Source organism: Leopardus geoffroyi, chromosome B4 (genome assembly GCF_018350155.1).
Source record: "Leopardus geoffroyi isolate Oge1 chromosome B4, O.geoffroyi_Oge1_pat1.0, whole genome shotgun sequence".
Lineage (NCBI taxonomy): Eukaryota > Metazoa > Chordata > Mammalia > Carnivora > Felidae > Leopardus > Leopardus geoffroyi.
Window position 1 is genome coordinate 79,677,273 of NC_059341.1, and position 16,511 is coordinate 79,693,783.

Genomic DNA, 16,511 nt, shown 5'->3' on the forward strand with positions numbered 1-16,511 from the left:
ACACCTAGTAAGACACTGTATACCGAGCTATTGCTAGTACTCTATTTAGGGATATGGAGAAAGGAGATAACTTAAGTTTGGCCTTGGTTGTTCTCAAAACAACTTTGCACCCCTGAGCAGCTCACCAAAGGATGGTAGCAAAAGGAAGCCATGTGAGGATGGAGAGTAAGAAACCCAAGCTGGAATAGTAGAGAGCATGACCTCTGCTGGGAGGGATTTGGGCTGGTGACCTTGGGCTGTGATTTAACACACTAAGTCTGTGTTCTTATCAGTCAAATCCCTTCCTACCTCAGTGGTTTGTAGGGAGCCTCGTAGGATATCACATAAGTGAAAGTCCCTTGAAAATCAGTAAATGCCTCACAAGAGTAAGGTAGCTGTGGTCTAACAGAGAGCCTGTCATCATGAACTTCAGACCTGGTTCAAACCCCTTGTTTACCTCGCACTATGGAGTGACCTTGGACAAGGTACTTGACTTCTTTGAGCCTCTCTTTTCTTATTTGTAAAACAAGGATTCTACCCCACCTGCAGGATTGTTTTGAGATTTAAATATGGTCCACCAACAAATGTTTGGATATTGCAGTCAATATTATCCATCCATAGACAATCCATGAAGGGGGTCTGTGTTGGGGTCTTCATTGAGACATTTACTCCACCCATCAACTGATGAATGCCAGTCCCTCTTGGTGAGCTCTTTAGTCTCATTCTTTGGAATTCCCTTAAAAGCAGAAGAACAAATACCTCGCTGGGAAGAGAGTTGAGCCAGGCTCACCTGAAGCTCCAAGTGAGAGCCCAAAGCAAACAAAACCAGACATCAGTGTCTCTGATTCTCTTCCCCTCCCTTGGCTCCAGTGCTGAGGCAGCGGGTGGCAGTCTCCTAAGTGTGGCTTATGTCAGTCACCCTAGCCTATGATGGGGAAGAGGAATAGAGAGACGCAATGGGCAGATCACAAAAGCACAGGTTTGGGTTGGGCTCCCCTAATCCACATTTCCTGAGCCTGCCAAAGCATCGCTTTCTTTAGCTGGTTGGGTTTGTTCTCTCAGCTGTTGACTGAAGCTGCTAGAAGGAGACAGAGTTAGCATCTTCGGCAGTATTTCTCTTATTCACTGCAGGATCTTTTAGAGCAGTGGCGTCTCAACGGGCTGCCTGCTGCCAGTAGTCTGAGCTCTTCTAATCCCTGGCCTGCCAGAACCTTCTTTATAAAAGTTGCCGATGGCTGAGTCCTCTGGATCCTTATTGCCTTACCTACAAATTAGGAGGGATGGTCACCAAGCAGAGTTATTCCCTCTAGCCAATCTGTTCTCTGATGTTCAGCTGCGGTGAGGACGCATAACAGTTGCCCATAATATAATTGTGAGTGGAAGAATGAATCATAAGACAGCAGTCACTACCTCTAGGTCAAAGCGAGAAGACATCCCTCTCCACCTGGGAGCTGATAGCTACATGCCCTTCATACATGTGGATTCACAGATCCAATTTTCAAGATAACCATTAATTTGTTTTCCAAAAAAAAGAAAAATGTACAGTCACTCTGGATCTGCTGTCTCTGGACTAGGAATTGTCATTTTCTATTTTCTTACCAGGTTAAAATAAAAACTTATATCGGACATTACACGGTGTACGAATGCATCGTTCAAGTAACATCTTCTCTCGTAAAGATATAGGTTTTTTAATCTTTATTTATTTTTGAGAGAGAGACAGCGTGTGAGCAAGGGAGGGGCAGAGAGAGAGGGAGACACAGAATCTGAAGCAGGCTCCAGGCTCTGAGCCTTCAGCACAGAGCCTGACACGGGACTCGAACTCACGAGCTGTAAGATCATGACCTGAGTCGAAGTTGGACACTCAACCGACTGAGCCACCCAGGCGCCCCAAGATATAAGTTTTTTTAAAATAGGTGATGGGAATAAGGAGGGCACTTGTGATGAGCACCAGGTGATATAGGGAAGTGTTGAATCACTATATTATGCATCTGAAACTAATATTACACTTTGTTAACCAACTGGAATTAAAATTAAAACTTTAAAAAAACAATGTAAAATACAAACTTATCACTACAGAAATAACTTTATTTAACAAATGAACAGTAAAAATATATTACTAGCTAACTCTCTTTATTGGTCCCTGAAGACCAATCTCCTGTAAACCCGGATCTCTCTTGCTGAGTCTTTCTGAAAGTCATTGATCCTCCCTCGGGAAGCACCAAGTGAAAGAGGTCTCATCCCTTTTCATTGGCATACTGAATTTTCTGGAAGTCAAATGACAGCACTCCCTTTCCATCCTTCCATGTCTTGGAGGAGTGGAAAACATAGAGGCCTTGGAGTTAGGCATGTGTTCAAACCCCAGCCTCACTACTTTCCAGTTACAAGGCCTCCAGTGAGTCATTTTACTCTCTGCCCTCAGTCTTCTGTTCTGTAAATGGGGGTTAGCATAACCACCTCATTGGGTTTCCATGAGGACTATGGGGAGTAGTGTTAGAAGCCCCTACACAGAGCAGGTGGTCAGCATATGACAGTCCCTTTGGTGACGATGTTGATGTACAGAGCCCTCCTAGAAGTTATCAGTTTAGAGGCTGAAAGGTGGGAAGAGTTCTAAGGGGTAGCCCAGTTTAAGGTCAATGAGGCATTGAAGTCTGATGATTTCTGCATAAAGTGACAAGGAATCACAGCATCGGTATTGCAAGTTACATAAAATCCATTCTTCCATGCCTGGCCAAGCCAGTTTCCTGCTCCGGGGGCTCATCAGTTAATGCAGTCCCTAAGTCAACAATATTTACTGAGCTACTGCATACTTCCCAGGATTGTGGGGACTATGATTTAGTGAAAATAATTTCCTCTTTCAAATCTTTGCTCCTTTCACCCATCTGTAAAAAGAATATAAAAATGGCTAACAGTGGCTGAGTGCCTGCCATAACACCAGGACTGAATTAAGCTGTTTACAAGTATCATTTCTTTTTTTCTTTTTTACCAAAAGTTTTAGATTTATTGTTTAATATAATTTATTGTCAAGTTAGCTAACATACAGTGTACACAGTGTGCTCTTGGCTTCAGGGGTAGATTCCCATGATTTATCGCTTACATACAACACCCAGGGCTCATCCCAACAAGTGCCCTCCTCAATGCCCATCACCCATTTTCCCCTCTCCCCCACCCCCACCATCAACCCTCAGTATCATTTCTAATTGTCATAAAAACACCACTAGGTCAGAATTTTCACTCACATTTTTTTTTACTCACATTTTTATAGATAAGGACACAAGCTTAGTGAGGTTAATTAACTTACTGACGGACCTAGGATTTTAATTAGCTTATCCAAAGCCTGTCATGAATTCACGTGAGCTTCAGCAAGTCAAATTACAGCACCCAGAGAGAAAAGTCCACTTCGTCATTGAAAGAACTCACCCACATGGGGAGACTAGGTGGCCCAGTCAGTTGAGTGTCCAACTTTGGCTCAGGTCATGATCTCATAGTCTGTGGGTTCCAGCCCCATATTGGGCTCTGTGTTGACAGCTCAAAGCCTGGAGCTGCTTTGGATTCTGTGTCTCCCCCTCTCTCTGTCCCTCCCCTGTTCATGCTCTGTCTCTCTCTCTCTCTCTCTGAAAAATAAACATTAAAAAGAAAAAAACATTTAAAGAACCCACCCCCAGAATGTGATGTGCCTGGAAGCATCAACTAGTGTTAATGAAAATAGTTTTAAACCTTACAAATTCCTCTTTGGCATCAAAGAGATTAAATAAAATTTAAAAATTAAAGAGAGAAAGAGAGATCACTTTCTCTCACTATCAAGATATTTCCCCCGATTGGCCTCTGGCTTCTCTACTGGAGAGCCGAACTCTCTAGACCTGAAGGTGGACCTGCCCCCTCACAGGGCCTCAGAACCATGGAGAAACCTCTCCTACTGACATAGGAGCTTCGGGTTTGGTTTGGAACCAAACCAGGTTTGGAACTTCTGGCAACTCAAGACTCTGCAGAGTTGTTAGCACCACATGCCAGAGCTAGCACAAGAGAGGGCATCCCGGAGGCCGGCAGAGCACGGTGGTTACAAGTGTAGGCTTTGGATCTGAGGATGCCAGGCATGTTACTCTGCCTTTCTAAGCCCCAGTTTCCTCATCTAGAAAATGGGGATAATTGCCACCCGCCTCCTCTGGTGAGGATTAAATGAAATGACACGTGCGAATTGCCCAGTGTGCAACTTGTACCAGGAGGTGCCGAACAAAAGCGAGCTGTTTAATCATGTTGTTTTTGTTAAATGTGTCAGGACAGCAGTCGAAGAGCCCACCCTGTCCTTTTCCAGCACATCATCAGCATAGTAAAATTCAGTGTCTCCTGTGTGACACTGTGAGCAGCGAGAAGCATATAGATGAGGAAGGCGTGTCCCTCCCTTCGAGTTACTTCCATTCTGGTGTGGAGAACAGACATGAAACTAGTCATTTTAATCTAAAAGGGCAAGTGAGGAAAGGTCCAAAGGGAACACAGACAGACCCCAGACTCAGCAGTGCCCGAGTGATCTTCCACGATAACTAAGAGCTGGTCTAGTCACTGAAGGTGGAGTGAGTATTCCTGGCAAGGGGAACAGACTGTCAAAAGCACAGAGGCATGAAACAGCCAAGTTTATTCCAGAACTGCGAGACCCCCCGGGCCATTGGCACAGGTCTTGCAAGTGCCCACATAAGGTCACATTGCTTGCCTGGCTCGTTTCCTGTGCCTTTGCCCAGAATAGAAGGGCATTTCCATTTTTTTTTTTTCAGTTTATTTATTTTGAGAGAGAGAGAGAGAGAGAGAGAGAGAGAATAAGCAGGGGAGGGGCAGAGAGAGAGAGAGAGAGAGAGAGAGAGAATCCCACACAGGCTCCACACTGCCAGCACAAAGCCGAATGCAGGGCTCGAACTCACAAACCATGAGATCATGACCTGAGCGGAAATCAAGAGTCAGACGCTTAACCGCTTAACTGACTGAGCCACTCAGGGGCCCCTGGGCATTTCCATTTTAAATGAACAAACTTCTAAAAATATCTCCCTCCCTCAAATTCAGAATGGTCTCTATTCAGCTCAGCTATAACCACAACCAAGCTAGACAAGTATCCTTCCCTAAGGAGAGGGGTGAACGAGAGGACCCCTCGCGTGGGTCCAGAATTTCTCAACAGCAGCCCTATTAACACTTCAGTTTGGATAATCCTTTGTTGGGGCTCTGTCCCTGAAATGTAGGATGTTAAGTAGCAACCAGTCCTCTCCCCTCTGGATGCCAATAGCACTGTCCCAGTTGCAAAAGCCAAAAATGTCACCCAACGTTGCCATATGTTCTCTGGTAGAGGAGGGGAGATTGCCCCCAATGAAAATCACGCCTTACTGCCATCTAGAACCATCACTTCCTGCCCCTGTCTTCTCCAGAAGTTGATGTCACCATGGATTCCAAGGCTATCAGATTGTTCCCACGTTACCTCCATCAGTTTCCTAGGAGAACCAACTAGACTTCAGTCTTCAACCTTCAGCCTGTGCCAATGGCACTGGAGGTATTGGTGGTGGTTAGCTTGATTTTAGGCACAAGAGAGATGTGTACTGTGCAGTCTGAATCCCAGAAGGGCTAGTGAGGGACATAGATAAAATAGTGAAGAAGTGTTTTCAGAACTCAAGTGGGTTTTTCTCAGGCTTCCCAAGGTTGTTGTGGGGTGTCTACATTTCTGGCCTTGGAGGTGGAGGGAGAATCCACATGGGTGAAACTGTTGAGAAGAAGGGAAGGGGCCGCCCAAATCCCAATAGATGAGATCTTTGATGGTTGGCTAACCAGCCCCCACCCAGCTCTGGGCAAAACAGAGAAGTCACATAGAGATTTTCCTACAAATTACCCAGAACTTTCTATGCAAATCCGGATCATCAGCAGTCTGGATTATCCAGAGGCAGATTCTTGTGGGGGAAACAATCCCCTGGTTTCTTTAACTGAGACTTTTGTGGCTGTGTTACCATCACTGTTGACACTTGCTCGGGCCCATAGCCTACATACCAGAAGGAACAAGAATGAAATAACCTGAAATCTAAAAACCCATCTTGGTTTCCTTAACGTCAAGGAATGTGTGAACCAGTGGGTCAAGAAGCTCTTAGAACAGGAAGGCGCTGTTTTGAGCATTCTTTCCAGGTGGGGGTTGGGGAGGGAGGAGGCAGAGAGGGGTGGATGGGGATGGGAGTGGGGTGAGGGATAGTAGTTGGGTCCCCGTGTCACCTCAGGAGGATGTATCATTCTGCAGCCAAGGAGGAAACGTGCAACAAAGCAGAGAGAGCAAAAGAAATGCTTCACCACTGACCAATGGCCCCAAATCCCAGTTTAGGGCATACAAGTCAGCATCGTTCAACAATCTCTGAGAGCTTCCCCGTGAGCAAACAAGCATGCCTCAGAGGACAGGAGAAGAATGGACAGCACAGCACAAATTGGCTCCTTACTCAAAGAATAAAAAAGTCTAGTCAAGGGCAAGAAACCCAACCCAAGCCCAGAGACTTAAGAGCACCTGAAAAATCACCATAGAATTTCACAAAGAAATTCTGTGAAAGCTGAAGCCAAGAAGGAAAAGAAGGAGCACTTGGGAGCAGGCAAAGTTCCCTGGAAGTGTTTTCAGGCTAGATTAGAAATAATCAGGGCTGGGCGGAGACTATCCAGCCAAGCATGGAGTTAACTCCTTCAGTCTCAGGGCTTGGCACCAAGTTCACCTGCTTAGTCGTTCCTCTGGGACAATGACATCTCCAAGAAATAGCCCTCTCTGTGGTGCCATTCTTCCTGAGCCAGACTAACCCCTGGCTACTCTCTCTTTAAGAAGCTGTATGGATCCTCCCTGACACCTGAAGGCTACTTAGGTAGGGGAGGTCTCCTATAAATGCCCACAGGATGCGTAGGGGCCAGTGGACATAGACCAGAATCCAGGGAGGAGCAGCAAAGGAAAGAGGCCACTGGCTGAATGTGAACTCTGAGACCAGTGGACAGTGTCCCAACGAAGTCTGGCCCTGTTGTGGCTTTCCTTTGGAGCCCATTTAGAAACCCCTTGACTTCTCAGCGACAGGCTTCCAAGTTTCTGGAAAACTTAAGACCAGTCTGTGCTGCCTAGCTGACTGTTCCCTTCTCCCTAACTCTAGATGCTGGAGCTCAGCCTGGTCCCTCTTCTCTTTCCTCTCCCTGGGAGAGCTCATCGGTTCCCATGGGTCTAGAAACTCCCCTAACTGTCCTTAGGCAGACAACATCCAAATGTGAGTCTCCGGTCTTAACAGGTGTCCCTTCTGAACGTACATCCACTGCTCCAACTGTAGGCCAGGTGTCTGCTTCACGAGCAGCTCAAACTTGTCTAAAGTGGAGCCCCTGAAGAGCCTCGTCTGACCCATCCCACCCCTCCACCCCTCCCTTCCACTGCCCTCCCCTCCCCACCCATCTGCTCCCACCCAGCCACCCAGCTGCTCCCACTGGGTGGGAGGAAACCAGGAAGCACAGCCACACCTTCCCTCTCCTTTACCCCCATATCCAGCCTGCTCACAAGCCCTGCCTTTCTCCAGCTCGGCCCCTGGGTTCTCGTCTTCACGCACTTATTACAGCATGAAATTATTTTATTTGTTTGCTTACTGTGTTGATGTGCTCCCTTACCACAATGAGAGCAGGGCTCATGGCTGTATCTCCAACATTTAGTCCAGTGCCCGAGTGTTAATGAATATTGGCTGAAGGAAGGAATTCATTAACAATGACTTCATCCAAGGGGAAGCAGCTGTCCTGTAACTGGCCTGGCACCTTCCCACTGGGCCAACCCTCTGAGCTGGGGCAGGCATTGGGTCTCCCTACCTAGCCTGGTCCACAGAGGGATGCCAGCCAGAAAAGACACCTTCCTGCCCAAAGGTGAAGCAATAGCTACCAAACCCCACCTCCTCCAAACAGCCTTCCTGGGAGCTCAGATAGAACTGGCTTTGGATTGCTCTGCTAAGTGTGAACATGCGATTTCCATATGAATCCTCAAGCCCCAGTTTCTGGTTTTCTTTGTTTAATTGTCATTTTGCTTCTCTGAAAGAAATTCAGCTTTGGCCTGAGTTGGATATATTGCGTCCCTGGCCTGGCTTGGCTAAATGTTTCTACTCCATTGCCTGTGTGTTCTCTGGGTACCCAGGCAGCTGGCCATGCCAGGAGGACAGCCACTGTAGTCTCAGAGACAGTGTGGGTCAGTGGAAGGAGCTCCAGACTCAGGATACCCGGCTGTACTCCCGGCTCAGACCCTCAGACGCTCTATGACCCTAAGCAAGCCTCTCCACCTCTCTGAGCCTCAGTCTCCTCCTTTGCAAATGAAGCTCCTGGACTCCTTGTGCCTGAGTTTCTTCCAGCCATGACCTTCCAGACAGCACTGCCATGGCCAGCTAACACTTTATCAGGGCTTCCTGGTGCTGGAAGTTTCCATGGCTGGCGCACCACCTGAGGACCCAGAGTGCATGCAGACAGGTGCAGGACATTTTCTGAGGGGTCGGTAGTCGTCTACCCAGAAGGGAGGCCTCTGTGGGAAATGCCCGGTTAAAGACAGCTAACAGGTATTCTTTGCTACAAAACTTCTCAGAAACTCTAATACGTACTCCCAGGAGGAAAGATGTAATGGACACAGAACCCTTTTTTTTTTTTTTTTTTTTTTTTTTCAGAGCTCTGTCAGCAGACTGGCGTTGTTTGGGCCCGACTTCGAGATAGGTGACTCTCAAGAAATCCCTGCAGGGGCGCCTGGGTGGCGCAGTCGGTTAAGCGTCCGACTTCAGCCAGGTCACGATCTCGCGGTCCGTGAGTTCAAGCCCCGCGTCGGGCTCTGGGCTGATGGCTCAGAGCCTGGAGCCTGTTTCCTATTCTGTGTCTCCCTCTCTCTCTGCCCCTCCCCCGTTCATGCTCTGTCTCTCTCTGTCCCAAAAATAAATAAACGTTAAAAAATAATAATAATAAAATTTAAAAAAAAAAAAAAAAGAAATCCCTGCAGCCCTGGAGTTCTAGCAGCTCACACTTTCCCAAGTGCACCTTGATAAAGAGAAAGCTTTCAGGATGTCAGCTGGAGTAGGGACCAGGGCCAAGGAAAGAAACCCTCTGTCCCCAAACCCCTCAGCCACTCAAGGTCCTCTTAGGTTCCCCCAAATGAGAGAAGGCCAGGAGGGAATCCATGTGTGCATGGTCAGACCTTCCCCTCTAAGAACTAGGCCACAACGCCTCCTGGAATGTCCTCCCACCAGGCCTGCAGTGCTCAAAGAACAAATGAACCACCAGCTCTTGCCCGTTTTGATACAGTGGACAGGACGGTCGGGAGTAACTGCCTTAGTCGCGGAGGAAGAGCACTCAGGCTGTTCTGTGAACAGCACAGCCCACTGGCACAGAGCGAGAGGAGTCAGTCCAATGGGGAGAAAGGCGGCCAGGGAGGCCCCGAGGCCTGATGTGAAACACAATGCACTTTATTGGCGACAGAACGGTTGGCAGAGGGGTCCCTGTGTTATATACATCAGCAGTGGTGACCATTCCACCAGGGGCGGGGGGGACCCCAAGGGCAGGAGAAGGCGGTGGCTGAGGCCACACGTGGGCAATCACAGGCACAGACCGGAGCCCGAGAGGGCGCCTGAAATTCTCACGGCAGCGCTCGGCCAGGAGTCTGGATGGAGGATCCAGTGCCCCGGGTCTTCCAGCCCCCAGAGAGCGGGCCCCGGGAGGGTGGGCTGGGGTCGGGAGTGGGGGGTGGCACTGAGGATGTCGCTGACATGGGCGGGGAGCAGGGGCTGGGGGCGCCAGGCGCTGTGGCGCGCGGTGTTTATCTGGAGAAGCGCTGCGAAGACTGGGAGAACTTGACGCTGCCGCCCCGGCTGCTGCCCGAGCTGAAGCCTCCGCCACTGACCCCGCAGCGAGCTCCGGAGCCGAAGCCGCCGCTGCCGCCTCCGAAGCCGAAGCCGCTGCCGCCGATGCCGCTGCCGCTGCCGATGCCGATGCCGCTGCCGCTGCCGCTGCCGCCGCCGAAGCTGAAGCCGCTGCCGCTGCCGCTGCCGCTGCCGCCGCCTCCGCCTCCGCCGCCTGCCCGGCCGAAGCCGCCGCCGAAGCCGCCGCCATAGCCGCCGCCGTAACCACCTGCAGCACCGCCGCCGCTGACCACCGCTGCAGGGGAGAGGACAGAACCACGATCAGCGCCCCTCGCCCTCCTAGCTGTATCATAATTAATGACCCACGGGGCCCGGGATGACGGGGAGGCGACCAAGGCAGCTTTGCACCGGTTGATCATTGTGACACGTTCTAATGGCATAGGGTGCTCATCCCATAGTGCTAAGTGGTTATGAATTTTCCAATAGTTCCTTCTACTCGTGGTCAACTCGATGCCCCGCCCCCCGCGCTGGAAACGATCCAGAATTTCTCCTCCCATGAATAGGCTCCCTACTGCATACTCCCCATCCCATAGACATCTATTAATAGTGCCCTGAACCCAAAATAATTACAGAAGCAGGCTGCTGCCCCTTCTGCCCACTGAAAACCTCTCCAACTTCCATAGAATTTTTTTTTTTTTTTTAAATAAGGTGCTACTGCCCTGTGTGATTGCAGGTATTTCAGATTCGGTTCTCACGATCATGGTTATTCTGGCTACTTACAGATGCTCACAGCGCTCTGGCACTCTCCAGACATCCTACAGGACAAAGCCAGAGAAAATAGCTCTGTCACAAAGCAAATAACCGGCAATGTTTCATGGACGAAGGTGATGAATTGCCACCTGAACTGAATTCAGAAGCCAAGCAGAGCAGTACCCTAGCCTTGTCCACAGAGGGATGCCAGCCAGAAAGGGCACCTGCCTCCCTGCCCAAAGATTCCGTTTCATTCAGAACCCCTGCGCGCCCTTGGTCGCGAGTGCACTTTGGCCATCTATGGAGAGAGTGGGCGGGTGAAGGCCTCTTCAGGGCCTACTGACAATGATGGGTCCTCTCTCTATACAAAAGGCCTCCATTCCCATTCACTTAGTCACTCATCTGACCCTCAGCATGTGCTCCAGGTCAGGAAAGGTAGGGAGAGTGAATTGGAGGCCCCACCTGCACTCCTCGCCCTCCAGCAGCTTGCGGTAGGTGGCGATCTCCACGTCCAGGGCCAGCTTCACGTTCATCAGCTCCTGGTAGTCCTTCAGCAGCCGGGCCAGGTCATCTTTGGCCTGCTGCAGGGCGGCCTGTAGCTCTTGGAGCTTGGCATTGGCATCCTTGAGGGCCAGCTCCCCACGCTGCTCAGCTTCGGTGATGGCCACCTGCAGGTTGGCGTTCTGGGGGATGGGGGCAGGGGGGGAGGCAGGGGAAGAGATGAGCCTAGCAGGAGGGTCCCAGGCTCTCTGAGTCTTACCATAGCTTACCCCAGAGCAAGCATCTGAAAGCCAGGCAACATCCCCCTCTCCCCAATACCTCTATCTTTTCCTCATCTATGGAGATATTTTCCCCATGGATTACCAGCCATCTGGACTGGCTCGGTCTTTGAACTTGCCGGAGGTCAATGCTGCCCGAGATGACCCCAGCAGTCCATTCCAGACTAGGAGTCCTGAGATCCCAGCCCCACTCCCCACTGGTCCATCCAGGCGCCTATATGCATTGCCCTCCCACCTGCTTCTTAACATTCTCGATCTCGGCCCGCAGCCTCTGGATCATTCTGTTGAGCTCAGAGATCTCACTCTTGGTGTTCTTCAGGTCATCTCCATGCCTGCCGGCCGTGGTCTGCAGCTCCCCAAGCTGGAGAACAGAAGGGAAGATCGGGTGTTAACGCGGCTTTGCCTGACTTGTTTCTCTATCCCTAACATCACCCACCCAACCTTGAGGTGCTTCGTAAGCATTTGTTAAAATGACATTGAATCCTATTTCAGCAGGGACACTTCTGTGGCAGCAGGGAAGAGAATATCTGGGTCACCGTGGTAGGAATTCCCCTACCCTGCAGTCTCTGAACAAGCTAGAACCAGTCCCATGTGGCCTGGCAAGGGACAGTGGAACCACCTTCCTCCAGGGATAGCCAAACAGCCGTTAGAAGGATGTCTCCAGAGGGTAGAAGCGAGAGGGGTCCACCCAGTGACCACCAGGGACCCACCACCCAGCAGTCCCCACAGGCCACAGCCTCCCTGAGACCCTCAAGGGATCCTCTGAGAGGTGCCTAGCTCCCACCTTCGTCTGGTACAGGGCCTCGGCCTCCGCCTTGCTCCTCTGGGCAATGTCCTCGTACTGGGCCTTGACCTCAGCGATGATGCTGTCCAGGTCCAGGCTGCGGTTGTTGTCCATGGACAGGACCACGGAGGTGTCGCTGACGTGGCTCTGCATCTGGGACAGCTCCTACCAACACAGAGGGGCCTGTTACTTCTCAAGCAGAGGCCTGCAGAGAGACTCCTGAACAATAGACCCATTCTCCGGCTCAGTTCTGAATGTGCATCTGCCCCACCCTGCTCCCCCAGCCCCTCAGAGAACCCGTGTCTATTGTCCATCCTGTGGAACCCCAACAAGGGGCCAGCCCTATCTCTAGGCTCAGTCTTCCTGGGCCCTAGATAGCAAAGCAGCCCAGCCTCTGAGAATATCTCACCCTCCCTGGCTCCCCTCTTAGTAGGAAACATCACCATGTCATAGAGGGTCGTCAGGAAGTTGATTTCATCCGTTAAGGCATCTACTTTGGCCTGAAGCTCCACCTTGTTCATGTAGGCGGTGTCCACATCCTGAGAAAGACAGAAGCATTAAGGCCTCGTTCCCCACAAGGAACAAACAACAAACTGCACGTGCCACAGGAAAGGGTCAGGACAGGCTGGTGATTGACCGGCCCTTGTCCGAGACTGGTCTCCACGTGAAGGAGTGACTCGTGTCTCACTGGGATGGTTACTCAAAAATGAAAAACCAATGAACTGACTCTTGGGGATCTTTCCAGACTACGATGCACCTGGCTTCTGTTTTTTTGCTCCAACTGCCGGAACTCGGCAGCTCTGTGGCAGTGGAGTAGGAAGGTTCCCCCAGCTCAGCTGGAAACCCATGCGTGTCCACAAGCCCCGGGAACCCCACACACAGCCTTACCTTCTTCAGGGTCACAAATTCATTCTCAGCAGCTGTACGTTTATTGATTTCATCCTCATATCTGTAAGGGTTAAAAAGAAATAGCTGAGTTTGGGTTTCGAGGTAGTCATAAACACTTTTGTCTGAAACTCTGAAAGTTCATCTCTCCATCCCTCTGTCCCTCTGCTGCCCCTCTTAGCTGAACACACCCTCTTTACTCGCCCCTTATTAGCTAGGAGGACCAGCCACTCCAGTCTGTCCAAGCACACTGGCCTGGTTTTAGCACTGGAAGTCCCACCTCCTGGGAAACCCCTCGGTCCCAGGGAAACCGGACCGTCGGTCAGCATGCCCTGAGTTGTCCCGGCAATCTTCAGATCCTAGAACCCGAATCTTCCCCAGCCTGGATCATGAGGAAGTGCTTCCTCAGCCCTAAACTCATCCCACTTGCCATGACCTTACTCGTCCTTGGGGAAGGAGGGCGAGTGGGGAGCCCAGCGAATCGAGCTGCCCTCTGCGAAGGTAAGGAGAGGAAGAGGAGCTCACTGGCACCACTGCCGGCGGGTGGGAGGAAAGCAGTAAGGACCGGGGCTCCGACACAGGGCTGCCCCACTCGTGTCTCTGTCACTCACTTCTTCTTGAAGTCCTCCACCAGGTCCTGCATATTCCTCAGCTCCGAGTCCAGGCGGCCCCTCTCCCCCAGGATGCTGTCCAGGTAGCTCCGCTGGTTGTTGATGTAGGTCTCAAAAAGGGGCTCCAGGTTGCTGGTGCCCGTGATGGAATTTGTGCCCTGCTGCTGGAGCAGGTTCCACTTGGTCTCCAGGACCTTGTTCTGCTGCTCCAGGAACCGCACCTGCCGCGCGTTGGGGGGGGAAGCCGCATCAGGCAACGCTTGTGGCAGAGGAGCGGAGGGGCCCCGGCTCAGGTGGGACTGAGCCTCTGAATCCCCCCAGCCCCCAGCACAGAGGCCCAGAAGGGATGCTTCTGCTGTAGCTGGAGAGGCTACGGGCGGACGGCCGCTCGGGTCGGGCCGCTAAAGATCCAGCACCACTTTGGAAAGTTACAGAAGGAGGAGAAATGGGTGGGGAATCTGGAAGTAGCCCCTGTCCAGAAGCAGCATGGCAAAGATGACCCCTCGGTGTTCCCCGGGGACTTCGTGACTCTATCTCAAGGTCCAAAATGACAGTACACTCTGCAGAAATGTGCTTGAACCTCAGCGGCATTCTTCCTACCTAAAGCCTTGCTGACGCTCAGCCCTTCAAAGGATGTGAATCACTGGGAGCTGATACTGATTGAAATGCCGCAATCAGCACCACAGGAGAGAGCCCACAGCTGTGAGCTACCCTGGTCTGGGGGACACCAAGCACCCTTCTCCTTCTGACTTGGTCAGTTAGGGGTGCAGACTGGTTGCTAGCTCCTCTGCAGCCCTGTTGAGACTAAAGTTTCCAGGTAAGCCCCTCTAATCCCTTCTCCAGGGCATGTGTCTCCTTTGCCCGGCACAGCAGCGTGGAGGGAACAGGCCTCCTGGGAAGCCTCATGTCTGATAAACGCCCACTCCTGGGTCAGACCCTTTCCTGCCAGTAGCCATGGCTCTTCCCATGTGTTCCCAATGCTGCCAGCCTGGGCATAGATAAGGCAACAGGCAGGAGACTTGAGCAGGGAGCCAGACAGGTAGGACTTAGGATGTCCAGGTCCAAAGAGGAGCCCATTGTCTTTCCTACTCAGGTGACCATGTCGGCAAACTCATCAGCCCTGAACATCTTCCCAGATCCTAGACTTCCTAACCATCTCCCTCCAGCCTGGCTCATCCAAGATTGATCCTGAATGTTAAGCTCAAAGTCCCAGCCCAGAAATGGGGGCCCGGTCAGTTTCATCACCTTGTCGATGAAGGAGGCGAACTTGTTGTTGAGGGTCTTGATCTGCTCGCGCTCCTGGGTCTTTACTTGCCCAATCTGGGGGTCGATCTCCACACTGAGGGGCTGCAGGAGGCTCTGGTTCACAGTCACTTCCTGGATTCCCCCAGGGAAGCCACCAGGACCAAAGCCACCGGGCCCACCAAAGCCACCAGGCCCTCCAAAGCCACTGGACCCTCCAAAGCCACCAGCCCCTCCAAAGCCACCAGCTCCACCAAAGCCACCAGCACCTCCAAAGCCACCAGCCCCTCCAAAGCCACCAGCCCCTCCAAAGCCACCTCCCATTCCTCTGCCACCACCAAAGCCACCACCAAAGCCACCGCCATAACCACCCCCAAAGCCACTGCCACAGCTGCTACGCCCTCCCCCAAAGCCACCAGCCCGGGAGCCACTGGCCACGCTGATGGAGATGCTCTTGTTGCCACCCAGGCTGTAGAGGCTGCGACTGCCAAAGCCACCCGCCCCACCCCGGAACCCGCAGGCCCCTCCGCTGGCTCCCCCCGAGCGGGCCACACAGCTCATCCTGCTGCTTCCTGAGACCACAGCAGAGCGACCCGAGAAGCCCTGGCCGCCGCCACCAGATGTCTTGCTGACTTGTCTGCTCATGGTGAGGGAGCTTGGTGAAGGAAAAGTACCAGAGTTAAGCAGGACACTGAGAGTCAGAGGAAGAGGGAAGGGAACTGAAGGCCTGTGCAAAATAAATCCCTTTATATACATCAAGGAGGTTGCTGGGCTCAAACGAAGGAGAGATAATTAATCCCAAATAGTCATGGGTTGGGTTTGCCTCCAAGGCAATAAGTTTGTTCCAGGCTACTAAACACACCTTGAAAATAATCTGAAATGGTAAAAATGCTAAGGTGGCAGGCTTACCTGGCAGGGGGTGGCTCCCGGCACTGCCCCATGCTTGGGCATGGCCACCTCCTTAGCTTTGTCTGACAGGACCCAAGAGGCACACTCCTCCTTGCCAGGTGCCCAACGGCCATTTGTCTGCTCTCAGCTGTGAAAAGAATGGAGTGAAAAGTGGGTGGGGGACGTTCTGGTTGTCTGGGTAGTGGAAACAGTGAAGCCCACCCAAGCACTCAAGGGAAGTATCTCAACAGAAGGGGTGATTCAGTTCACTCCACAGACAACACATGGTCATGGAGTGTCCCCGGCAGGCCCCACTCTGCGCTGGATTTGGGGTGAAAGGATGACCTCCCTGCCTCCCTTTCTGGAAACAAAGCTCAGATCCCTGAAAACTCTGCCTCCTGCCTCCCCGCCCCCTGCCGCCCATCCCAGGCTGTAGTTCAGGAGACACAGGTATTGGGATTCATGACTGTTTTCTGAGAAAAGGGGCAGTAAACACCTATGCGCTTTGATGAGTCGTTAGCAACATTCAGTATGAGAAATGTTTATTGGTTTGCTCGTTTGTTTGTTTTGAAAACTTCCCAGAGGAACCATACGCCATTCCACATTTTGGTGTAGCTCTAAAGCTTCCTTTCTTGCTCCCCACATGTTGGGCACTTCTCTGGTTTCAGCCCAAGACCCAGAGGACTAGAGATTCAAACACCAGTCCTACCACCAATTCAACAAATAGGTACAGATGGCCTACCTCGTGCCCGGCACT

The 16,511-nt window shown here is 51.6% G+C and overlaps 1 protein-coding gene across 1 annotated transcript; it reads right to left on the minus strand.

Moving 5' to 3' along the window:
- Positions 1-9,406: 9,406 nt before the first annotated feature.
- KRT3 (keratin 3) lies at positions 9,407-15,594 on the minus strand. The gene is made up of 9 exons (XM_045466122.1): positions 14,870-15,594; positions 13,625-13,845; positions 13,017-13,077; positions 12,572-12,667; positions 12,129-12,293; positions 11,580-11,705; positions 11,028-11,248; positions 10,596-10,630; positions 9,407-10,110 (listed from the first exon to the last, which is right to left on the minus strand). The coding sequence occupies exons 1-9, from the start codon at positions 15,509-15,511 to the stop codon at positions 9,773-9,775; spliced, it is 1,905 nt and encodes a 634-aa protein (XP_045322078.1). The 5' UTR covers positions 15,512-15,594; the 3' UTR covers positions 9,407-9,772.
- Between the last annotated feature and the right edge of the window lie 917 nt (positions 15,595-16,511).